This window comes from Macaca thibetana, chromosome 7 (assembly GCF_024542745.1).
Source record: "Macaca thibetana thibetana isolate TM-01 chromosome 7, ASM2454274v1, whole genome shotgun sequence".
Taxonomy (NCBI): domain Eukaryota; kingdom Metazoa; phylum Chordata; class Mammalia; order Primates; family Cercopithecidae; genus Macaca; species Macaca thibetana.
Window position 1 is genome coordinate 126,943,136 of NC_065584.1, and position 26,431 is coordinate 126,969,566.

The window sequence follows — 26,431 nt, forward strand, 5'->3', positions numbered from 1 at the left end:
GGGTTTACGCCCTTCTCCTGCCTCAGCCTCCCGAGTAGCCGGGACTACAGGCGCCCCCCTGCCACCTTGCCCGGCTAGTTTTTTGTATTTTTAGTAGAGACGGGGTTTCACCATGTTAGCCAGGATGGTCTCGATCTCCTGACCTCGTGATCCGCCTGTCTCGGCCTCCCAAAGTGCTAGGATTACAGGCTTGATATTACATGATTTTTAAATCTCACTGATTTTTCCATCACCAACAGAAATCTAGACAGAAAAAAAAATAGAATCCACCCAAGTCTACTTGGTGGATCACAATCAACCCTTCAATCTGGCATCCAACACTGTTTATCAACTGTCTTCACTTAAATTACAAATTATAGTCCTGCTATTCCCAAGGCAAAACTGTTTTAATCAGATGAGCCTTCTTGCCAACTCCTAGAACTGTCATACTCCATTCCATTTGTCTCTGTACATGTTGTTCTCCTACCTAAAATATATCTTCCTCATTTCTCTTAAACCATCATTACTCTAGTCGCTTTTCAAAGTTTACCACTTCCACTCAACACTTCCCTGGTAACCTAGCCCATGATCCTCCCAGTTCTCTGAATTTCCAGTGACAATCAAAAGCATCTTAAAAGCAAAGAGAATAAATTCCTCAGTATTTAAACTAGCAGCACTACTCTGAAAGCAAATGATAAAGGCAGGCAAAGGCAAAAAGTGACACAAATTGCAGTCAATTTTAGGTCCTAAAAAGATGTTTTGGCCGGGCACGGTGGCTCATGCCTGTAATCCTAGCACTTTGGGAGGCCCGAGGCAGGTGAGTGACCTGTGGTCAGGAGTTCAAGACCAGCCTGGGCAACATGGTGAAACCCCGTCTCTACTAAAAATACAAAAGTCAGTCATGCCTGGCAGCACAATCCCAGTTACTTGAGAGGCTGAGGCGGGAGAATCACCTGAACCTGGGAGGCAGAGGTTACAGTGAGCTGAGATTGTGCCACTGCACTACAGCCTGGGCAACACAGTAAGACTCCATTTCAAAAAAAAAAAAAAAAAAAAAAAAAAAAAAAAAGCTTTTCTTTGAGCAACATCCCCACCTTGTGGACATCTAGGATATTGTCAACACTATTTCTGCTGTGCTGCACTTTCCACAAGCATAGGCATAAACAGAATGTAGGTACATATAACAAATGCTATATCCTTAGCTAATCAACAAGTACATGATTTTAAAATTGCAGAAAGCAGTATAACTTCAAATAACCTTGGAATTTTAAGGTATCTTCCCGATAACTGGTTACTAATAAATTTCCCTAGGTCATCTAGTTTTGAATACCCTCAAATTCTGGATGGACAGAAGTTTAATAACACAGGCACTGGCTTTAGGAGGCAGTAACGAGAAAGAAACCAGTGGAATGGAGACTATGGTTTAGGAAAGAAGCATAAATAAGACATTGTCAAGCTTTTCCCATCTATTAATAACATATGTCTCTTTAAAAAATAGTCATAAAGCCTCAGATTCTCCCTCTTGCATTATTACCTTTTTTGAGCTGTACACAATGTGGCACAATATGCATTTTCGTTCTCGTACCATAGTGACCAGATCTGAAGCACTCAACGTCACACCTGCAATGAGGAAGTAACATTTAGTAACATTTTCTCCTCAGATACTTTCTTGCATTCATCTTCACATAGCCAAAATTACAAGTCTTGTCTTCCTCACCTCCACCTTACTCCTCCCCTAGTCTTCCCGTTTCCAGGTGCATAGGGTAAACATTTTGGGAGCCATCCTTGATCCTTCTTTTTTACCCCATATCCACCCTCATTAGGAAACTGTCAGTCCTACTTTGATATATAGCCAAATTCCGACCACTTCTCACCACCCAGCACACCCATCATCCCACATGGCATTACCCTACTACTGAAATGACTCCTTCCTTCTGCTCTTGTCCTCTCATAGCTGATTCTCAAAATAGTGTTTTGAGAGTAGCCAAAGATTCTTAGAAGAACATTATTTTAAAGTTTAATTCAGAACAGCCGGGTGCAGTGGCTCACACCTGTCATCCCAGCACTTTGGGAGGCCGAAGCGGGCAGATCACGAGGTCAGGAGTTAGAGACCTGCCTGGCCAACACTGTGAAACCCCATCTCTACTAAAAATACATAAATTAGCTGGGCGTGGTGGCAGGCGCCTGTAACACCAGCTACTCAGGAGGCTAAGGCAGAATTGCTTGAACCTGGCAGCGGAGGTTGCAGTGAGCTGAGATTGCACCACTACACTCCAGCCTGGGCGACAGAGCAAGACTCCGTCTGGGAAAAAAAAAAAAAAAAAAGTTTAAGTTAGAACATATACAGGTTGAACATTCCAAATCTAAAAAACTGAAATCTGAAATGATCCAAAACCAGAAACTTTTTGGGTGTCAATAAGATGCTCAAAGGAAATGCCCATTGGAGCATTTTAGATTTGGAATGTTCCGATTTGGGATGTTCAGCCAGTAAGTATGCAAATATTCCAAGATCCGAAAAAATCTGAAATCCACAATACTTTTGGTCCCAAGCATGTCGGATAAAGGAACTCAACCTGCATGTAATTCTTCTGCTCAGAATTTTCCAACGGCGTCCATCTCACTCACAGAAAACCTAGTCTTTGCAAAAAAAAAAAAAAAGAAGAAGAAGAAAAAAAACCTAGTCTTTGCTTTGGCTACAAAATCTGTTTCTCTCTTCTTCTCTGAATCATTCACACGCCCTACCGTTCTTCCTCTATCATTCTAGTGCACTCGCATTGCCCTCGTTGCTATTCTTTGACCACATCACAGATCCTCCCACCTTAGCACCTCCACATTTCCTGTTCTCTGCCTGGAATATTCTTCCTTAAAAAGTCCTTATGGTTCCCGTGGCTCATTGCTTTTCATCAGGTATCTAAAATATTGCCTATGGGAGAGGCCCTGCCTGACATTCTACGTAACATTGCACTTTCTGACATCCCACCTCTCCACATAGTTCCAGTTTCTCTATTCCCCTATTAACCTGCTCAATATTTTTATAGCATTATGGGAGATCATGTTTCCATAGAAGGCCTCAACAATATCTGCTACCGCATGTGCTCTTTTGCAATGTGATCTTGCCCCCATCCATGAAAAGGTGGATGGAGTCTGTTTCCCCTCCTTGTGAACTATTATGATCAATAAAATGTGGCAGAAGTGATGCTGTATAACTTATGAGGCTGGGCTTTCAGAAATCTGTACCTTCTGCCTCTGCCCACTTGTTATGCTCCTTCTTGAAAGCCAGCCACCGTGCTGTGAGAAGCCAAAGCCACAGGGAAAGGCCAGGTAAAAAAAAGAACTGAGGCCCCCACTGAGCACCCAAACAACAACCAGGACCAACTGACAGCCAGAAGCATGAACCATCTTGGGGGCTCCAGGTCCAGCCACCAATGAGAGACCCCCAAGTGAGACCAATACATAAACCATCCAGATAAGCTCTTTTCAACCCACAGAATTGTGAGACACAATACAATAGTTGTTTTAAGCCAGTAAATTTTGGAATAGTTTATGAACAAGCAATATCTGGAACATGCGTTTTTACTACCTGATATAGTATGTGTTATTCTCTGTCTCTGCCAATTAAAATTTAAATTCCATGAGAAAAAGGACTTTGTATAGTTTGTTCACTAGTATAGTTCTGTCTAGCACTTAGAACAGTATATGATATACCATAAGCAATTCAAAAGTATTTGTTGATTATTCCAAATGGAACTAACATGTGAATTAAGTAACCGAGCTGAGTAAATACTGGGGTTTGAGGCCAGGCACAGTGGCTCACACCTGTTATGCCAGCACTTTGGGAGGCTGAGGTCGTAGGATCACTTGAGGACAGGAGTTCAACACCAGTCTGGGCAACATAGTGTCTCCACAAAAAATGAAAGAATTAGCTGGGTACTGTGGCTCATGCCTGTAATTCCCAGCTACTTGGGAGGCACAGCAAGGAGGATTCCTTGACCCTAGGAGTTTGAGGTTATAATGAGCTATGATTGTGCCACTGTACTTCACCCTGGGCAAGAGTGAGGCTCTCTAAAAAAACAAACAAACAAAAAAAAACAAAACCAAAAAAAAGCAAGAAAAAAGAAAACACCAGGGGTTTAGATTAAGACTCAACAATGGTTGACTCTTTCATAATCCTCTAGCACTAGCACACTTTCCTCGAGTCCCTGCTAAAGATGCTCTATATGAAATTTTAAATCTACTCCCCAAGCAGCATTGCTCCTTCCTCTACAGAATAACATCAGGCCCTAATAGACACATCTGCTTCCTCACCTGAGGTACATTCCTTAGGAGATTTTAAAACTGTGACATAATGAGGTTACAAACTACCACAGTTTAATCTGTAGCTCCTAGATAATACGGCAGAAGGAAAGAGGCCTAAGGTTCTCCACTCCTCTGATTACTCAGCAGTTTTCTTGCCACGTAACCTACTTCATAATATTACTGAATTCCTAAATAATTTTATTCAATAATAAAGTTCAGGCCGGGCATGGTGGCTCATGCCTATAATCCCAGCACTTTGGGAGGCTGAGGTGGGTGGATAACTTGAGGTCAGGAGTTCAAGACCAGCCTGGCCAACGTGGTGAAACCCCGTCTCTATTAAAAATACAAAAATTAGCTGGGTGTGGTGGCATGTGCCTGTAATCCCAGCTACTCCGGAGGCTGAGGCAGAAGAATTGCTTGAACCCAGGAGGCGGAGGTTGTAGTGAGCCGAGATGACGCCCCTGCACTCCTGCCTAAGTGACACAGCGAGACTCTGTCTCAAAAAATAAAAATAAAAAATGAAATTCAAAATGCTAAAGTAAGATTATGGAGTAAAAATATGGACATTTAAGAAAGTTGAATGTCAATTAGCTACCAAAACAAAGAAATACACCTTTGTGGATAGGTACAGTATTATACTTTCCATATTACTAATAATCTCTTAAATCTCAGACAGAAATGTTAAGTGCTATAGCATACTACTTCTAACTGCTTTATAATGTAACATTTACTTCAACTTTAATTACTACTTACATGTGTTATTTTGTTACTTCAACAAACATTTATTGAGCACTAAGCACACTATTCTAAGGGTTGGAGAAATTGGTGAAGACACATCCAGAAATGTTTTAAGTTGTGCTTCCAGTTATCAACCACTAAAGCAAAACAGGAACAAGAAACTTAGAAGCAATAAAGTCAGTGAAACAGTGTGACTCTCTGGTAGAAATTATAGCAGTTACCGTGGAGGTTTCACATATTTACTTGGTTGAAAACCAAGCACTAAAATACAAACTGTGCTTTTATTTGACAAAGCCAACAACATCAACCCCTAGTAAATGGATAAAGAAATAAAGCCATACAGCATAATAGAAATACTCTATATCAACCTTTTAACCAAAGTCTCCCTCTTTTTAGTTATTTTTTCCTTTCACAAGCTCGTTTCTAATCTGCATATGTTAAGAATACTCATTTTCATTTTCTTAAAAAAATCAAAATGTAACTGCCAGCAAAGTATTCAATCGATAAGAAAGACTTAGTATTTAAACCCTGAGGTGACATGATTCCAGGCAAAGTAACTTTAGTTTGTATATTCTTAAATTGGGTAAACATATAAATTCCATTAAGCTTTCTGAAATACTGTAATTAGCCCAGCCTTCTAGATGGGAACCATTGCTCTTTTTAAAGGCCTTGACAAAGACTAGAAGCCACGGAAATACAAACCATCCAACTCTGTGATCTCAACCAAGGTGACTGAGAAGTGACAAACTACAAGTAAGGAAGGAATTCAAACCCACTGTCATCCTCACTTTAGCCACCTTACATTTTCCCCTATGTCAATTAAATACAACCTTCATGAAATTTTTCAATTCTTCTCTAAATAACTGAGAAAGAGCTGTGATATTCTAACTGTAATAACCTAAAAACCCTATCAAAGGTATTTTTTCTCAACATTCTAATTAATATTGTCAATAAAATTACCATCCTCCCTAGGCAAAACCATACCATGTCTAGTTCTTTTCTTTTAGACTCTCATACTTAGTCACAAAGGCACTCACCCCCAGGCAAGGAAATGGACAGGGTAGATCACAGCCTGATTCTTTAACTCAGAATTATAACTAGTGTCAGTTTCCAATTCCTTACTTAATTCTGGAACTTGGCAAGCATTCTGCCCTAGAGGAAAAAATAACCCAGAAAGAAGCTGGGATAACACAGACCCTAACAAGGGAATAAAACTACTAGCAAAAGTTATCATCTAACAAAGTAAGTTATAAGCCCAAGACAGCATGTACAAAGACTGCCTGTTTTGGGTTTTTTTTTTTTTTTTTTTTTTAGAAGATGGAGTCTCGCTCTGTCACCCAGGCTGGAGTGCAGTGGTGCGATCTTGGCTCACCACAACCTCTGCCACCTGGGTTCAAGCGATTCTCCTGCCTCAGTCTTGCGAGTAGCTGGCATTACAGGCATACACCACCAAGCCCAGCTAATTTTTTTATGGTTTTTTAGTAGAGATTGGGTTTCACCATATTGGCCAGGCTGGTCTCGAACTCCTGACCTCCCTCAGGTGATCCGCCCACCTCAGCCTCCTAAAGTACTAGGATTACAGGTGTGAGCCACCACACCCAGCACAAAGACTGTTTTAAAAGTGCAACTAGATAGCTTGTTGCATTTACTTAATAGTTGAAAGTTTGTATTCTTGTATTTAACAGTATCATTTATATATACTTTTTTCCCCCAAAGGTTCACACCATAATTTAAAATTCTGTGACATGAATCATAAGCACTGCAAGCTAATGAATGAGCCTAGATGAATGATCACTATTCTTCTCAAAGAGTTTTGTTGTTCTCCATTCGTCTTATTGTTTGTGTTTGAGACAGAGCCTCACTCTTGTGATCCAGGCTGGAGTGCAATGGCGTGATCTCGGCTCACTGCAACCTCCACCTCCCGGGTTCAAGCGATTCTCCAGCCTCCCAAGTAGCTGGGATTGCAGGCTCCTGCCACCACGCCTGGCTAATTTTTTAATTTTTAGTAGAGATGGGGTTTCACCATGCTGGCCAGGCTGATCAAGAACTCCTGACCTCGTGATCCACCTGCCTTGGCTTCCAAAGTGCTGGGATTACAGGAGTGAGCCACTGCACCCAGCCTCATCTCATTGTTAACAGTACATTTAATAATCTTTATCCATTTTGTATATGTACAAAAGAAAATTCTGTACTGTTCATAAAGTGGAAGTGGATCATCATAAAGATCTTCATCCTCAGTCTTCACATTGAGTACACTGAGGAGGAAGCAGGGGAGGGGTTGGTCTTGCTGTCTCAGGGGTGGCAGAGGCAGAGAAAAATCTATGTATAAGTGGACCTGCGAACCACAAACCTGTGCGGTTCAAGGGTCAACTGTATACTTTCTCTTCCTTAAGATTTCCTTAATATTTTCTTTTCTCTAGCTTACTTTATTGTAAGGCTACAGTATACAACATATATAACATGCAAAATATGTGCTGATTAACTCTTATGTTATCAGTAAGGCTGCTGGTCAACAGGAAACTATTAGTAGTTAAGTTTTGGGGGAGTCAAAGGCTATAAATGGATTATTGACTTCACATGATATCAGTGCCCCAACCCTTGAGTTGTTCAAGGGTCAACTGTATTTTTCTTTATCAGTCTATCTGTGGTTTTGTTAATATTATTAATCTTTTCAAAGAACCAACTTTGTCATTTTGTCTATTGTCTTTTTCTATTCCCTTAATTTCGACTGTTGTCTTTATTACCTTTCCTTTTATATACTTTAGGTTTATTTTGTTCTTCATTTACTAGCTTCTTAAGGTAGAACTTGAGGTCACTGTCTTTAGGCCTTTTTTCTTTTCCAATAAATACGTTTAAACCCATAAACTTCTCTGTAAGCACTGCTTTAGTGGCATCCCACATTTTTTAGTACTTTTTAATAAATGTTTTACTTTAGAATAGTTTTACATTGATATAAAAGTGGTAAAGAAAGAGATAGTACAGTTTCCATATACCCCATGTCTAGTTTCCCACATTAACATCTTTCATTTCGCCACGTCAGTGGCTCATGTCTGTAATCCCAGCACTTTGGGAGGATGGCTTGAAGCCAGGAATTCAAGACCAGCCTAGTCAACACAGCAAAATTCGTGTATCCACAAAAAAATTAAAAATTATCCAAGTTAGTCAGGTGTGGTGGCTCACACCTGTAATCCCAACACTTTGGGAGGCCGAGTCAGGTAGATCACCTGAGGTCGGAAGTTGCAAGACCAGCGTGACCAACATGGTGTAATCCCAGCTACTCGAGAGGCTGAGGCAGGAGAGTCACTTGAACCCGGGAGGCAGAGGTTGCAGTGAGCCGAGATCTCACCATTGCATTCCAGCCTGGGCAGCAAGAGTGAAACTCAGTCTAAAAAAAAGAAAAATCTTACATTAGTATGTTACATTTGTCACAATTAACAAACCAATATTGATACACTGTTATTTATTTATTTATTTATTTTTGAGACAGAGCCTCAGCTGTTGACCAGACTGGAGTGCAGTGGTGCCATGTTGGCTCACTGCAACCTCTGTAACCTCCGCCTGAAACTATGTCGCAAAAAAGAAACAAAAATCTTACATCAGAATGTTACATTTGTCACAATTAACAAACCAATATTGATACACTGTTATTTATTTTATTTATTTATTTTTTTGAGACAGAGTCTCACTTTGTTGCCCAGGCTGGAACGCAATGGCGCAATCTCAGCTCACTGCAACCTCCGCCTCCTGAGTTCAAGCAATTCTCCTGCCTCAGCCTCCTGAGTAGCTGGGACTATAGGCACCCGCCACCATGCCCGGCTAATTTTTGTAATTTTAGTAGAGACGGGGTTTCACCATATTGGCCAGGCTGGTCTCAAACTCCTGACCTTGTGATCTGCCCGCCTTGGCCTCCCAAAGTGCTGGGATTACAGGTGTGAGCCACCTCACCAGCCTGATACACTGTTATTATGGAAGCCATATTTTATTCAGAAGTCCCTTTTTTTTTTTTTTTTTTTTTTGAGACACACTCTTGCTCTGACTCCCAGGCAGGAGTGAAGTGGCATGATCTCAGCTTACTGCAACCTCCGCCTCCTGGGTTCAAGTGATTCTCCTGCCTCAGCCTCCCGAGTAGCTTTACAGGTGCCTGCCACCATGCCCAGCTAATTTTTGTGTTTTTAGTAGAGACAGGGTTTCACCATGTTGGCCAGGCTGGTCTGCAACTCCTGACCTCAGGCAATCTGCCTGCCTTGGCCTCTGAAAGTGCTGGGATTACAGGCGTGAGCCACTGTTGTCCAGCCCAGATATCCTCATTCTTTACCTCCTACCTTTTTTCTCTTCCGGCATGTCATAGAGGATACCACATGACATTTAGTCATCATTTCTCCTCTGGCTCCCCTTGGCCATGACAGTTATTCCACAAATTTTGATGTCATATTTTCAATATCATTCAATTCAAAGTACTTTCTAATTTCCCTTGTGATGTCTTCTTTGACTCACAGATTATTTAGAAGATTCATTGAATTTCCAAATACTTGTGGCCTTTTACATATCTTGGTTTCTAATTTAATCTTATTAAGAGGCTGGGAACTATGACTCACGCCTGTAATCCCAGCACTTTGGGAGACCGAGGTGAGTGGATCACCGGAGGTCAGGAGTTTGAGACCAGCCTGGCCAATACGGTGAAACCCCGTCTCTACTAAAACTAAAAAATTAGCTGGGCGTGGTGGCAGGCACCTGTAATCCCAACTACTTGGGAGGCTGAGGCAGAAGAATCACTTGAACCCAGGAGGCAGAGGTTGCAGTGAGCTGAGACTGCACCATTGTACTCCAGCCTGGGCTACAAGATCGAAACGCTGTTTCAAAAAAAAAATTAATTAACAATAATCATAATAATCTTACTACACTCAAAGAACATATACTATAGTAGTTTAATCCTTTCAAATATACTGAGAATTACAGCCCAGCATCTGGTTTATATATACAGTGGGGGAAATAAAGTATATTCTGTAGCTGTTGTATGGAAATCATTTATACTATTTTTTTTGTTTGTTTTTGAAGACATGGTCTCGGCCAGGCACAGTGGCTCACGCCTGTAATCCTAGTACTTTGGGAGGCTGAGGTGGGCAGATCACAAGGGGTCAGGAGTTTGAGACCAGCGTGGCCAACATGGCAAAACCCTAACTCTACTAAAAATACAAAAATTAGTCTGGTGTAGTGGCAGGAGGCTATAATCCCAGTTACTTGGGAAGCTGAGGCAAGAGAATCGCTTGGACCTGGCGGGTAGAGGTTGCAGTGAGCCGAGATTGCTCCACTTCATTCCAGCCTTGGCAAAAGAGCAAAACTCCGTCTCAATAAATAAATAAATAAATAAAAATAAATAAAGACACGGTCCCACTCTATCACCCAGGCTGGAGTGCCATGACACAAACATGGCTCACTGCAGCCTCAACCTTCCAGGTTCAAGCTATCTTTCCTACATCAGCCTCCCAAGTAGCTGGGACCATGGGCACATGCCACCACACTGGGCTAATGGTTTTATTTTGAAGAGACTGGGTCTCTTTATGCTGGCCAGGCTAGTCTTGAACTCCTGGGCTCAAGCAATCCTCCCACGTCAGCCTCCCAAAATGTATACTAATTTTTGTTGTTATCATTGAGAGAAGAATGTTCAAATCTCTATGATAGTGAATTGTCTATTCCTTTAGTTGTATCCATTTTTGCTTCATGTATTTTGAAGCTCTGATATCAGGCACAAGCATAGTTATAACTGTTACATCTTTCTCATGAACTGACCTTTTATTGTTATGAAATGATCCCTTTAACTCTGGTGATACTTTTTATATTGAAGTCTATTTTATCTGATATAAATATAACCACTCTAGGCTTCTTATGCTACTTTGTCTGATCTTTTTCCATGCATTTGCTTTTAGTCATTTTGTCTTTATGCATTAAATCAGTGTGTATTCCATTAAAGCCAATGAAGTTATTAATACAGTTGAATTAGAGCTACCATTTTATTATTTTTAGCTCCTCTATTTTTGTTCAGTTATACCTGTTTCTGTCTCCTTTGGATTATTCACTTTAATTTTTCTACTAGTTTTTTTTTTTAGCAACACTTCTTTGCATGATTATATTTTCCCCCCAGTGGTTGCTGTAGGAATTCCAACATGTATCTTTACCATTATACTCTTTACTGTGTTAAAAAGTACCACTGGCCGGGCATGGTGGCTCATGCCTGTAATCCTAGCACTTTGGGAGGCCAAGATGGGTGGATCGCCTGAGGTCAGGAGTTCGAGACCAGCCTGACCAACAAGGTGAAACCCGTCTCTACCGAAAATACAAAAATTAGCTGCGCATGGAGGCGGCGCCTGTACTCCCAGCTACTCAAGAGGCTAAGGCAGGGGAATCGCTTGAACCCAGGAGGCAGAGATTGCAGTGAGCAGAGATGGCACCACTGCACTCCAGCCTGAATGACAAGAATGAAACTCTGTTTCAAAAAAAAAGAAAAAAAGTACCACTACAGGTAATATGTAAAAACCTTGCAACCATATAGGCCCATTTACCCTCACCCATCATCCCATGCTTTATGGGATATGTTTTATATCTACCATATGTAATGAACCCCCAAGATGATACTTTTTTGTGCTATAGTCATTTTTTTAAGAAATGAAAAAGAAAGTTTCAAAATATCTATCCAGATATTTACAAGTTCTAACCTTCATTGCTTTCTGAAGATTCAACTTTCCATCTGGTATCATTTCCCTACAGCCTGAAGAACTCCTTTTAGCATTTCTTATAGTGCAGATCTACTAGCAATGAATTATCTTACAATATCTTTATTTCATATTATTTCTTTTTTTTTTTTTTTTTTTTTTTTTGAGACAGAGTCTTGCTCTGTCACCCAGGCTGGAGTGCAGTGGTATCATCTCAGCTCACTGCAACCTCCGCCTCCTGGGTTCAAGCGATTCTCCTGCTTCAGTCTCCCAAGTACCTGGGATTACAGGTGCCACTAATCATGCCTGGCTTTTTTGTATTTTTAGTAGAGATGGGGTTTCACCATGTTGGCCAGGCTGGTCTCAAACTCCTGACCTTGGGTCATCCACCCGCATCAACCTCCCAAAAGTGTTGGGATTACAGGCATGAGCCACTGCACCCAGCCCCATATTCTTTCTTGAAGGCTATTCTGCTGAATCTGAAATTCTGGGCTGACATGTTTTTTCCTTCAGCACTTTAAGGATTCTCTATTCGCTTCTGGCCTCCACTATTTCTGATGATTCATCAGTGGTAAACGGAATTGTCTCTTTGTATCTAATATGTTGTTTTCTTTGCTGTTTTCTAGATTTTTCCTTTTGTCTGCCAATAGTTTAACTATAAGGCACTCACCCACAGTGTTCTTTGTATTAAAATTCTTGAGGTTTCTGTGGTTTTATTTTTATCTTTCTTGGGGTTTGCTGAGCTTACTGAATCAACCAATGTATGTCCTTCACCAAATTTGGGAAATTTTCAGCCATTAAATTTTTAAACATTTTTTTCTTTCTCATTGTTTTTCTTCTCCCTTCCAGATTTCAATTAAATGTGCTGGGTTTTTAAAATATTGATCCCAGGTCACTGAGGATGTATTTCTTTTTCCCTCTCACTCTTTCTTCAACTTTAATTTCAAGGATGCTTTCCTCTGTCATCTCCATTCTTCCATTAAGCCTCATCCAGTTTACATTTTTATTTCAGGTATCATATTTTTCATTTCTAGAATGTCTATTTAGTTATCTTAGTTTCACACACATTCTTTATGAGTACATTTTCCTTTATATCATTTTTATTTCCTTTACTAATGCACAGTTATAAAAGTTTAAAATCATTTCCTGCTAATCCCAGCATTTGAGCATTTTAAGGTTACTGTCTAGAGTCTCATTTAGCTTGAGAATAGGTTACATTTCCCTGTTTCTTTGTATGTGAGTAGTTTTGGAATATATCCTGGATATTTTGAATGTTATGTTGTAGCAACTCTGGAGTCCTTTATATTCCTCTGAAGAGTATTGTTTTTTTTAGTTTTGTTTTCGTAGTATCTAACTTGGTTAACTCAAACTACAAATCTGTCTCCTAGGCAGCAATGAAATCTTCAGTTATTTCATCCTTAGCTGGGCTTCTTTGGAGTCTGCTCCACATATGCATAATTCAGCAGTCTGCCGAGATCTGGGCAGAGTTTATTCACAGAGTCTGATGCTTCTTCTCTCTCTCTGCTTTCCAGGATTCTCCTCTCACTTCCCAACAGCTGTAGTTGCTTGAGCTTTATCTTCTGGTTCTTCAGGCCACAAAGACTAAAGTTTACTATTGGAATTTTAAGCACCCTACATGACATAGATCAGGGCCTGCCGTAATGTTAGAAGCCATGAAAATGGGAAATTACTCCAAGTAGTCCCATTCTTCTGTTAACTCCCCTCTAGAATCTGCCTGGTTTTTTGTAACGCTCCAGTAGATTTTACTGGTTTTATGTATTTATGTACAGATGTAATAATTGTTATCTGTGGGGGCATTGGCCAGGAGGAGCTTACTCAGCCTATGACCAGAACAGGACTCCCATGTTTGCACTTTTGTGACCCACCAGCCTGTTTGAATGGCTCCAAGCAATACTCAAGCAGGTCAGACTTATCAAAGAAGACATATCCTCAATCATGCAATGGAGTAGGAGGCCCTAGGTTTAGTGACAAAGTCTGCTGGGACCTGGGTGACTCTTGAATGGCAGCTGTTCATGAGGTGGCTTGGCATTCCAGCCTACTTCAATTTTATGGTGCCTCCATCTAAACACACACATATATGGTTTGCTCAAGCATACACTGAAAAAACCATTCTCATGCATGCTTATGTTTAATGCCTTTGTCCCTCACTATTAAAAGCCCTTCAAAGGCATCTAATTATGTAAGATATAAATAAAAATATTTAAAATGTCTTACAAGGCCCACTTGAAAGAACCCTTGCTAATGTGTATTACATAGGTTTGAGCTACTTTCTTGTAGGTCTCTGTGATCAGATAAAATGGCATTTTCAGTTCTTCCCACCTACCACACTCCTCCCACCTTTGGGCTTTTTCATGTGCTGGTCCCTCTCCTTGGAAAGCTCTTACTCCTTTTCATCTAGTTAATTATTCATCCTTCAAATCTCAGTCCAAATGTCAGTTGCCTAGGAAAGCACTCCCTCATCTCCCAGACTAGGTCATACCCCTCACTGTGCACTGCTCTTCTGAAACCCTGTCCCTTCTTTACAACACTTATCCCAATTGTGGCTATCTCTGAGGCACACTGTAGAGCAGCAATTCTCAATCACATCAGACTCAACTCTTTTTTCCTAAAACATATCATTGTGGAAATTTTCATTCATACATAAAAATAGAAGGATTATTATAACAATCCCTGGTGTTCTGATCAGCCAGCTTCCCCAATTGTCACAATGTTTTCTTTAAAGATAACCTTCTTATCCTTCCTGAAATAAAATGCAGAGCTACTGTAACTTACTTACACATGTAAAACTTCAAATATCAATATAATGTGCTAACTATTATAAAAATGAAAAAGGAAAGTGAGTTATAAAATAACCTGTATATCAACATATAAATGCTCAGACATGACTATATTAGAAGGATAAAACTATAAATGTGACTACTACAAAATCAGACGAATATAGACAGGTATGTGATACTGTTGATAAAAAAAAAAAAAATACCATGAATAGGCTGGACATGGTGGCTTATGCCTATAATCCCAGTACTTTGGGAGGCTGAGGCAGGCAAATCACCTTAGGGTGGGAGTTCAAGACCAGCCTGGCCAACATAGTGAAATCCCATCTCTACTAAACATAAAAATTAGCCAGGTGTGGTGATACATGCCCATAGTCCCACATACTCAGGAAGCTTAGGCATGAGAATTGGTTGAACTCGGGAGGCAGAGGTTGCAGTGAGCCGAGATCATGCCACCACACTCCAGCCTGGGTGACAGAGTAAGACTCTGTCTCAAAACAAACAAACACAAACAGCATTGCTGTCTGCAATATAATTTCCCAAAATAGTGACCAACTCAATAATCTTTCTGAACTAGAGGAAGTACAATCCCTTGATTTACACGATAACTATGCTTCATGCAAAAAAATACTCTGTGTTGACAGGTGCAGTAGCTCATGCCTGCAATCCCAGCATCTGGGAGGCGGAGGCAGGCGGATCATTAGAGTCCAGGAGTTCAAGACCAGTCTGGCCAACATGGCAAAACCCTGTATCTACAAAAAAAAAAAAATTAGCTGGGTTTGGGGGTCCATGCCTGTAATCCCAGCTATTCAGGTGGCTGAGACACAAGAAACACTTGAACCCAGGAGGCAGAGGTTGCAGTAAGCCAAGACCATGCCACTGCACTCCAGCCTGGGGGGTCAGAGTGAGACCTTACCTCAGGAAAAAAAAAAAAAAATACTATGTGTTTATGCTAAACAAATTTGGTTTGAGGCTCAGATAATTATAAACCGATTTTTCACCTACATGAACATCTTCTGGGACATTAGAAAGCGATGCAAGATTTATGTGTTCTCACCACAAAAACTTGTAAGTAATACATATGTTAGTTTCATCTAGCTATTCCACAAGGTACAGCAGGTCCTCAAAAAATGTTGTTTCATTCAATACCATGCTGTTATAACATTAATGAGAAAAAGTAAATTATTTCCAGCTGAGGCCACTGTCTATGTAGAGCTTGTATGTTCTCCCTATTCCTTCATGGGATTCTTCCAGGTCTCTAGTTTCCTCCCACACCCCAAAGATGTGCCTGATAGGTGAACCGGGTGTCTAAATAGTCACAGTCTCGGTGAGTGTGTGTGTGTGTGTCTGAGTGCACCCTGTGATGGAATGGCATCCTGTCCAGGGTTGGTTTCTACCTTGTAAACTTAGCTGCTCTGACCACCTGAACACTGAACTGGAATAAAGAGGTTGGAAAACAAAAGAGTGGATAAATACAAATTATTGTAAAATAAAAATGTGTGAAGTATGCACGACAATAAACAATGTGGTATGAAAGCACCCATCTGTCATATTTGTTGATTTTTAACCACATGGTAGTAGGCAGTGCTCCTTAAAATTTTTGCTTTGGAAACATTTATTCCTTGACTTAGCCCACCACCAGTGTGACTGTGGTCACCCACTGATTCACCAAAAATCAGGCAAATATCCTGTTTTTATTACTCTTTTTTTTTTTTTTTTTGGAGACGGAGTCTCATTCTGTTGCCAGGCTGGAGTGTGGTGGCGTGATCTCAGCTCACTGCAACCTCCGCCTCCCGGGTTCAATCGATTCTCCTGCCTCAGCTTCCCAAGTAGCTAGGACTACAGGCATGTACCACCACACCCAGCTAACTTTTGTATTTTTTAGTAGATATAGGGTTTCACTGTGTTGACCAGGATGGTCTAGATCTCTTGACCTCGTGATCTGCCTGCCTTGGCCTCCGAAAGTGCTGGGACTACAGTCGTGAGCCACTGCGCCCAGCTCTTTTTTTTCTCCCCCTAGAGACAGGGGTTTGCTCTGTCACCTGGGGTGGAGTGCAGGGGCATGATCATAGCTCACTGCAGCTTCAAACTCCTGGGCTCAAGTGATCCTTCCACCTCAGCCTCCCAAGTAGCTGGGATTACAGGTATACGCTACCACACTTAGTCAACTTTTTAAATTTTTTGTAGAGACAGGGTCTTGCTTTGTAGCCAAGGCTGATCTCAAACTCCCAGCTTCAAGTGTCCTCCCACCTTGGCCTCCCAAAGTGGTAGGATTACAGGTATAAGCCACCATGCCCAGGCTACTACTCTTTTTTACATCTACGTATAGCTCACATTTATTTCAATGTTTAATATTAGAAGTGTTTGGGGTCTTTGTTTAGAAGTTTGGTGACGTTTTTGTGATCAGAAATATGCCATAGGAACTTAATTCTTTTTTATATCAATTAGCCTGTGGCAAAATTAGTTTTGTTACATGCTGTTTTGCTTAGAGTCACAGTTTCCAAGATCCTATTGATGTTAAGTGAGGACTTGTTATATACATATGTCGAGGCACCATGTTGTACACAATAAATATATATATATTTTATTGCCAAATTAAAACACTAATTTTTTTGGCCAGGCACAGTGGATCATGCCTGTAATCCCAGCACTTTGGGAGGCTGAGGTGGGTGGATCACCAGGTCAGATATTCGAGACCAGCCTGGCCAACATAGTGAAATCCCATCTCTACTAAAAATACAAAAAATTAGCCGGGCATGGTGGCGGGTGCCTGTAATCCCAGCTATTCGGGAGACTGAGGCAAGAGAATTGCTTGAACCTGGGAGGCAGAGGTTGCAGTGAGCAGAGATTGTGCCATTGCACTCCAGCCTGGGAAACAAGAGTGAGACTCTGTCTCAAAAAAATAAATAAAACCCAGCTCTATTACTCACTAGTTGTGGTCGTGAGTAATTTAATCTTTCTGTGCTTTATAAAAGCACATTTATAAAAGAATCCCACATTTATAAAAGAATTATGATATTAGTATCAAAGCCACAGGGTTATTGTGAGGAATAAATTAGCAAATCTATTCAGTCATGCCTATGTAATGAAATAAATTAGTGAATCCACAGGAAGCATTTTACACAAAAGTATTTTATTCACTAAATCTATGCTATATTATTAGCGTAATTATTCACTTAATGATTGCCTCTGCCAACAGACTGCAAGCTCCATGAGGGCGAGCGAGAATGCCTTCTTGTTCATTGTTTTATTCCCATTACCTGGCACATCATCTGGGTATGGACTAGGTATTCAGTATTTGCTGTATAAATTAATACAAATTAACAAAGATGTTTGTAACAGAAATAAACAGTAAGAACTGGAGTATAACATTCAACAGTATTATTTTAGGTTATACTGCTAAGGTGCTTATATATATAGATGTCAGAATTTATCCTCATGATATGCACTCATGTAGAATATCTCTAGAGGGATTCCCAGGAAACTGCTAACAGACACGGCCTCTGGCAAAAGAACTGAGAGCATGAGGGTCAGGGATGGATTTACTTTTCACTGAAAATCCTGTACTTTCCAAAAATTTAAGCAACATACACTAGTATTTTTAAAAATTAAAAACAGCAGGGCATTATGGCATGTTCCTGTAATCCTACCTACAAGGAAGACTAAGGCAGAAGGACTGTTTGAGCCTAAGAATTTGAGACGAGCCTGGGCAACATAGCAAGACCCCATCTCTGTTTTCATTAAAAAATGGGGGGAAAAAAAACCAAACTTAAACCAAACTTAAAAAAAACCGCACTCGTATTTTTAACTTGCAATTTTTTTTTTTTTTTTTTGACTTTAAGTCTAAGAATAAAGACTGCCAGGACGGTTCCAGGTATGTTACTTTTTTGAAACTCCAGAAATCAAGAGATATGATTTTCACATATTTTTGAACTTTCAGAATGGCTAATTATAGACTACCACACTACACAGACCTAACCTGGTTTACTGGTACTCCAAAACTATTAGACACTGATTACCTGTCTAATAAGATACAAAGAAGATATGAGTAACATAACTACTAGAATAGTAATATTTTACATTTATATACTAGCTTATAAGGTAGGGTGAAAAAGTATGGACCTTGGAATTAGACAAAAATACTTCATAGGACGACTACCTTGAGTAAATCTTAATCTCTCCAAACTTCAAATTCCTCTTTTGTAAAAAGGAAATCCTTCTGTACTTTCCAAAAATTTAAGCAATATACATTACTGTTTTTAAAATTAAAAACAGCAGGGCATTATGGCACATTCCTGTAATCCCACCTACAAGGGAGACTAAGGCAGAAGGACTGTGTGAGCCTAAGAATTTGAGACTAGCCTGGGCAACATAGCAAAACCCCATCTCTGTTTTCATTAAAAAATGAAATAGTTAACATGGATTCAGTTAAAAAAAAAAAAAAAAAAAGCAATTTCTTGCAGTGAGCTTTGTTTTAAAAGTAATCATTTCTATTTTGAACAGAGGTAATGCTAGTGGTTTCAAAATGTAAAAGGTACAAAAGGGTTTACAGCTGGTTTCAAACAGAGACACGTAATTTAACAATGGAGAACTCAGATTCACCATCTGACCTCACTTATCAATCTCAGCACCACTAATAGTGGGAAAACTAAAGTACACAGCATGGCCTAGCTATCATCCCAAAAGTGTTTCACCTGCATCATATCAAGTGGTCTGCTCTAACTTCCAGTTTGTAGTAACAAGTGAAATGATATCACCAGAAATCAATCAGGGACAAATCTAGATAACTGACCAGGTCCTTTCAACAAGTCATGTGGAGGGGGTAGCAAGGGGAGGGAAGGGAAAAAGGTAACCGTTCTAGATAAAAGAGACTTCAAGAGATATACAAATCAACTGCAATCTGTGGCCTTTGATTAGAAACTGGATTTAAAAACAGTTTTTTAAAAGAGACAATCTGGAGAAATTGTAATAAGAATTGAGTATTAGATAATAGAAAAGAATTACTGTTCACTGTAATTATGATATTGGGATTGGCATGGGAAAATGTTCTTTTTATTAGAGATATTAAAATATTTAGGGGTTAAATGTCAAGAATAGGCTAGGCACGGTGGCTCACACCTGTAATCCCAGGACTTTGGGAGGCCAAGGCTGGTGGATCACTTGAGGTCAGAAGTTTGAGACCAGACTGGCCAACATTGTGAAACCCCGTCTCTACTAAAAATATAAAAATCAGCTGGGTGTCAGGTCACACACCTGTAATCCCAGCTACTTGGGAGGCTGAGGCACAAGAATCTCTTGAACTCAGGAGGCAGAGGTTGTAGCCAACTGAGATCGTACCACTGCACTCCAGCCTGGTCAAAAGAGCAAGACTCCATCTCAAAAAATAAAAATAAAATAAAATTTAAAACATCAAGAATAAAAGCAAATATGGCAAAATATTAACAGATTTTAAAATCTGAGTGATAGGTTTACAGGGGTTGATTATTTTTTCTACTTTTCTGGTTTAAAATTTTTCATAATAAACAGTAAAATGAAAAAGCTTATAGGAGGCCAGGCACGGTGGCTCATGCCTATAATCCCAACACTTTGGGAGGCCAAGGTGAGTGGTTTACCTGAGGTCAGGCGTTCAAGACCAGCCTGGCCAACACGGCGAAACCCCCTCTCTACTAAAATACAAAAAATTAGCCAGACATGGTGGCAGGTACCTGTAATCCCAGCTACTCGGGAGGCTGAGGCAGGAGAATCGCTTGAACCTGGGAGGTGGAGGTTGCAGTGAGCTGAGATCGTGCCACTGCACTCCAGCCTGGGCACCAAGAGCAAAACTCTGTCTTAAAGAAAAACAAAGCTTATAGGGAAAATATGGCCTGGATGCAGTGGCAGCACACTTATAATCCTAGCACTTTGGGAGGCCGAGGCAGGAGAATCACTTGAGGCCAGGAGTTCAAGACCATTCTGGGCAACACAGCAAGACCTCCTCTTGATAAAAAAAAAAAATTTCTTAATTAGCTGGGCATGGTGGCACGCACCTGTAGTCCCAGCTACTAAGAAGGGTGAGGCAGGAAGAGGATTGCTGGGGCTCAGGAGTTTAAGGGTGTAGTGAGCCATGATAACGCCACTGCACTTCAGCCTAGGTGACTGAGCAAGACCCTCTCTCAAAAAAAAAAAAAAAGCTTTTAGGGAAAATTATTACCACCCCCTCCTGTTTCCTAGCCACCGTCACTTCCACAGTCACGAGTTTGTTTTCCAGAGATATTTTTCAATTTTTTTGCATGAAAATACAAAACATAAAATTTACCATCTTAATCATTTAAGTGTAGTTTAGTGGCATTAAATACATTCATAATGTTGTACAACCATCACTACCATCCATCTCCATAACTATTTGCATCTTGCATAACTGAAACTTTATATCCATTAAACAGTAACTCCTCATTTCCTCCTCCCTCAACCCCTGGCAACCACCATTCTACTTGATGTCTCCATGATTCTGACTATCCTCCACAGAGAATATGCTATGCATATACGGTTGTCTCTTGCTATCCATGGGGGACTGGTTCCAGAATCTCCCTCAGTACCAAAATCTGAGAATGCTAAAAACTCTTATATGAAACGGCACAGTATATGCATGTAACCTATGCATACCTTCCACATACTTTAAATCATCTCTAGATTACACAGAAGACCTAATACAATGCCTACACATAACCTCATTCTGTGGATGCAATGAAGTACGTACTCAGCACGTAGCAAATTCAAGTTTTGCTTTTCAGAACTTTGTGAATTTTTTTCCCCCAAATATTATCCATCCAAAGTTGGTAGAATCCATGGATGCAGAACCCATGGACGGATATGGAGGACCAATTGTATATGTAATACATAATATTTTTATAAAACCACAGTGGTCGCAAAATGCATACCCTCTTTTGCACCTTTTCTTTCTCACTATATGGGAGGTCATTCAATATTAGCGCATACAGAGTTGGCTCATTCTTTCTAGCAAATGCATACATTTATTTAACCAATCCTTTACTGATGAAGACCTGGGAGCTTCTTGATAGTTTCTTTCAGATTAAAACATGCACACACGCGTGCACACACACACACACTCGACTGTAGGGTTTCCACTAGTGATTTTACATGTTAGAGGTCCAAGTAGAGCATTCATATGTAACTTGTCTGCCCAGGTGCTCTTATTCATTGGGTACACAAATTAATCCTAAACTCTCCACTAAGATACTCCAATTACAAAACATGCAGTACACAGACTTCTCACTGAGCCATTCCTGGTCCCAGACCCAAGTTGTCTAGCATCTACCATTCCTTTCAACTCTTGTAGAGCAGCCTTCAGACTACATTCGCACTAATCTAGATGTACAATAATCGCTATTCATAGTCTTTCCTTTTTAAATGCCTTCCTTTTAATCAAAAAAATTGAGGCCGGGTGCAGTGGCTCACGCCTGTAATCCCAGCAATTTGGGAGGCCAGGTGGATCACCTGAGGTCAGGAGTTCAAGACCAGCCTAGCCAACATGGTGAAGCCCTGCCTATTAAAAATGGAAAAAGTTAGCCAGGCAGGTGGTGGGCACCTGTATTCCCAGCTACTTGGGAGGTTGAGACAGGAGAATCACCTGAACCCAAGAAGCAGAGGTTGCAGTGAGCTGGGATCATGCCACTGCACTCCAGCCTGGGTGACAGAGCAAGGATCTTAAAAAAAAAAAAAAAAAAAAAAAAAAACCAAAACACACACACACACACAAGGTTCTGAACTCAGCTGATCAGATTCGTTCACATCCTCTACCTCCTGCCAGGCCATTTTATTTACTTATTATTTTTTAATTTTTGAGATGGAGTTTCGTTTTTGGAGTGCAATGGCACGAGCTCGGCTCACTGCAACCTCTGCCTCCCAGGTTCAAGCGATTTTCCTGCCTCAGCCTTCTGGGTAGCTGGAATTACAGGCATGTGCCATCACACCCAGCTACTTTTGTATTTCTAGTAGAGACGGGGTTTCTCCATGTTGGTCAGGCCGGTCTCAAACTCCTGACCTAATGTGATCCGCCCGCCTCAGCCTCCCAAAGTGCTGGGATTACAGGTGTGAGTCATTGCACCTGGCCCCTTCCAGGCCATTTTTAAGTTCTTCTCAAAAACCATCTAGTATTTCTAATTAAAGGGCTCCTACCATCTTCTAGACTCAAGAGTTAACTCTAGGCATGGCGCGGTATTTGGCAAATGTGTGGTAGATACTAAATAAATTCTAGTTGCATCTGAATATTGTCTTTCATTATTTCATTCACGACCAAACTTGAGAATGGGGCTTAAAACAAATTTTAAGATTTCCCATGGTATTTACAACAGTCCTAAGCGCTTAGTAAGTACTCAAAAGTTATTTGTGGGCAGGGCGCGGTGGCTCACGCCTGTAAACCCAGCACTTTCAGAGGCCGAGGCGGGTGGATCATCTAAGGTCAGGAGTTCGAGACTAGCCTGGACAACGTGGTGAAACCCCGTCTCCACTAAAAATACAAAAATTAGCTGGGCGCGGTGGTGGTGCATGCCTGTAATCCCAGCTACTCGGGAGGCTGAGGCAGGAGAATCTCTTGAAACTGGAGGGCGGAGGTTGCAGTGGGCCAAGATCCCGCCACTGCACTCCAGCCTGGGGGAAAGAGTGAAACACCGTCCTAAAATAATAAGAATAATAATAATAATAATAAATAAATAAAAATACAAAAAATTAGCCAGGTATGGTGGCGGGCGCCTGTAATCCCAGCTACTGGGGAGGCTGAGGCAGGAGAATCCCTTGAATCCAGGAGGCGGAGGTTGCAGTGAGCCGAGATCGCGCCACTGCACTCCAGCCTGGGCAACAAGAGCGAAACTTTGTCTCCAAAAAAAAGTTATTTGTGGTTTGAATAAATTGGATATAAACCATTATGGTGGATACAGCACTTATTTGCTAGGTAAGAGAACTTCGCTTACCTAGGTGACAGTCTCAAGTCGCTAAAAGCCATGGATATCTCAAACTTCTCAATAAGATGGCTTAATCTTACTCCCAAAAATGATTACACAACAAATTGAAAGGGGAAGAGGGTGTAAAGCGTTTCCTCTCTACAATTATACACCGAGATTCGGACTAAATATTAAACGGACACAGTAAGCTGTTACTAGTTGTTATTATTAAGACGCATCCCACAAGGAGAGAAACGAAAGGAGGAAAAAGAACGGAGGTTGTCAGTCGCGAGAGGCTGAAATGTGTTCCTGGCCTGAGACCTACGGGCTTTAAGGACCAGGATCTTTGGTCTCCCTGCCCACCTGGGGATCGAAGCAGGTCAGCGGCTTCCCCTAAAGGTCAAGGCTTTGGAGCCACGTTTCCTTCTGGGGCTGGGAGCAGAGCTGGAACGCCCCCGCGAAAATCCGTACCCCGAAGCCAGCAGCACCGCCTGCCCATAAACCCGCGCCGGCTCTGGGAGAGCGGACCACCAGCTCGCCCCCGCGCCGCAGCCTGCAGGAGTAGAAACCCGGCGGTGTCTCGCAGCCCCACAACCTGCCTGAGGGACAGACCACCAGGACCCTTGGGCTCCGATACCCTCAACGCAGGCCGGCCCGTCGATACTCACATTCACAGCCAACCCCGCTTACTCCATCAGGCCGTCGTGGGCCAGGCGAGGGAGCTCCCTGACGCCCCAGACGCCCCCTTCAGTTTTGGGTCCGGGAGCCTGCTCCGGACCCGCTCCCCGCCGGGCCCCGCCACAGCCGCCGCCAGCGCGCAGGCGCACACCGAGGCCGTCACGCTCTTTTTTTTTTTTCCTTTGCGGTCTGCCGTTTTCAATAATCTAGCTTTATTTGAACACGAGAGTGAACAACGGACACACAGGAAGAGGTTTTTCTCAAAAAGAATGGAGGAAGAACAAAGGCAGGCCAGCTTGCCCGAGAGTCAGTACGAAGCGTCGGACGCTATGAACAGCCTCCCTGGTCCCTTTTTCATTCTCCTTGTTTTTCCTTGTTCTTTCCCCGCCTCCCTCTAGCTCCTGCTCTCTTCCTTGGTGTCCCGCCATTTCCTTTAGTCAGTGGCAACTGTTCGGGCTAAATTTTGAAATCACTCCTTCCTTGTAAAACTTACTGAAGTTTAATGGAAGGTGCAAGAGCTTTAGAACAGACAGACCTGAGTTTCAGATCTTGAACTAGCTACTAATAATTTGTGACTTTGGGTAAACTACAGTTCTTGGAATCTCAGGTTCTTGAGTTAAAATTAGGATAATGTTATCTCACAGGGTGTTGCTACGATTAAATAACATAGGTCAAGTGTTTATCCATGAATGCTGCCTATCACAGAGCAGACATTCCATAATACTGATTTTATTCTTACTCATGCCTAAGGTATTTATAATATTTTTAAAGTAGAGACGGGGTTTCACCATGTTGCCCAGGCTGGTCTCAAACTCCTGGGCTCAAGTGATCGGCCTGCCTCAGCCTTCCAAAGTACTGGGATTGAAGGTGTCAGCTACTGCGTCCAGCCTACATTTATTATTATTATTTATGTATGTATGTATGTATTTTGAGACGGAGTCTTGCTCTCGTTCGGGCTGTAGTGCAGAGCCGTTATCTTGGTTCACTGCAACCTCCGTCTTCTGGGTTCAAACGATACTTCAGCCTCAGCCTCCCAAGTAGCTGGAATTACAGACGTGCACCACCACGCCCAACAGATTTTTGTATTTTTAGTAGAGATGGAGTTTCGCCATATTGGCCAGGCAGGTCTCAAACTCCTGATCGCAAATGATCCACCCACCTCGGCTTCCCTAAGTGCTGGAATTACAGGTGTGAGCCACCACGCTGGCCGGCTATATTTATTATTAAATGTAGCCCATACCCATTCCCTCAGAAACCTAATTTTAGTGACTAAGACTAGTCAGATAAATGAAATGACATTAAGGGTGATAATTATGTGAAGTGTTCCTCCTATATTATTGAGATTATAACATCTGTGTTTAACAAGACCTTCAATGCCTCAAATGAAAGTAAGCAGCGACGGGGCGCGGTGGCTCACGCCTGTAATCCCAGCACTTTGGGAGGCTGAGGCGGGTGGATCGTGAGGTCCGGAGATCAAGATCATCCTGGTCAACATGGTGAAACCCCTTCTCTACTAAAAATACAAAATTTAGCAGGGCGTAGTGGTGCGTGCCTGTAGTCCCAGTTACTTGGGAGACTGAGGAAGGAGAATCGCTTGAATCCGGGAGTGCGAGGTTGCAGTGAGCCGAGATGGAGCCACTGCACTCCAACCTAGCGACAGAGCCAGACTCCCTCTCAAAAAAAAAAAAAAGGAAGCGGCTGTATTCATCTTTTCTATGTAAATCCAGATTTGTTCTAGAGCTTTAGGAAATTTCCAGTTCCGTGTTTGTGACATCACAAGTCCTTGAAACACTCAAGAGCTGTGGCACACTGCTCATTCTATTCACCTTCAAAGGCATGCAGTGGAAGAACTATTTTACCCTATAAACTCTGGGCCATCCTTCCAGGAAAAGCCTGTAGAAGACTACAGTCAGATATTGGTGAGTGCCAAGGTAACGCTAGATTAGGGTTTCTCAACTTTGGGGTTACTGACATTTTGGAACATAAACTTTTTTGTCAGGGGTATCCTGTGCATTGTAAGATGTTTAGCAGCAGATTGGGAGTGGTGGCTCACACATGTAATCCTAGAACTTTGGGAGGTCAAGGGAGGCAGATCGCTTGAGTCCAGGAGTTTGAGACCAGGCTAGGTGACATGGTGAAACCCTGTCTCTACAAAAAATGCAAAAATTAGCGGGCAGTGGTGGTGCACACCTGTAGTCCCAGCTACTCGGCAGGCTGAGGTGGGAGGATTTGAGCTGCAGAGGTAGAGGTTGCAGTGAGCTGACATCACACCATTGCACTCCACCCTGGGCAACAGAGTAAG

At 41.6% G+C, this 26,431-nt stretch overlaps 2 protein-coding genes across 7 annotated transcripts in view; one reads left to right on the forward strand and one right to left on the reverse strand.

The window, feature by feature from the left end:
* Nucleotides 1-24,262, reverse strand: part of ZNF106 (zinc finger protein 106) — an 80,947-nt gene extending 56,685 nt beyond the window's left edge. For 4 of the 5 annotated variants that reach the window (XM_050799350.1, XM_050799348.1, XM_050799349.1 and 1 more), the window contains exons 1-2: nucleotides 24,120-24,262; nucleotides 1,514-1,599 (exon numbers count right to left, since the gene is read on the reverse strand). In XM_050799350.1, coding sequence (XP_050655307.1) covers nucleotides 1,514-1,567 — 54 coding nt within the window. In that variant the 5' untranslated portion in view covers nucleotides 1,568-1,599; nucleotides 24,120-24,262. Of the gene's footprint in view, nucleotides 1-1,513; nucleotides 1,600-24,119 lie in introns of those variants that run through there. The other variant, XM_050799351.1, reaches the window with a different exon arrangement.
* A 1,680-nt stretch (nucleotides 24,263-25,942) lies between these two features.
* SNAP23 (synaptosome associated protein 23) overlaps nucleotides 25,943-26,431 on the forward strand; it is a 42,735-nt gene continuing 42,246 nt past the window's right edge. Inside the window, exon 1 of one of the 2 annotated variants that reach the window (XM_050799580.1) lies at nucleotides 25,943-26,048. The gene's annotated coding sequence lies outside the window, so the exon portion shown is untranslated. The remainder of the gene's footprint in view (nucleotides 26,049-26,431) is intronic. The other variant, XM_050799582.1, reaches the window with a different exon arrangement.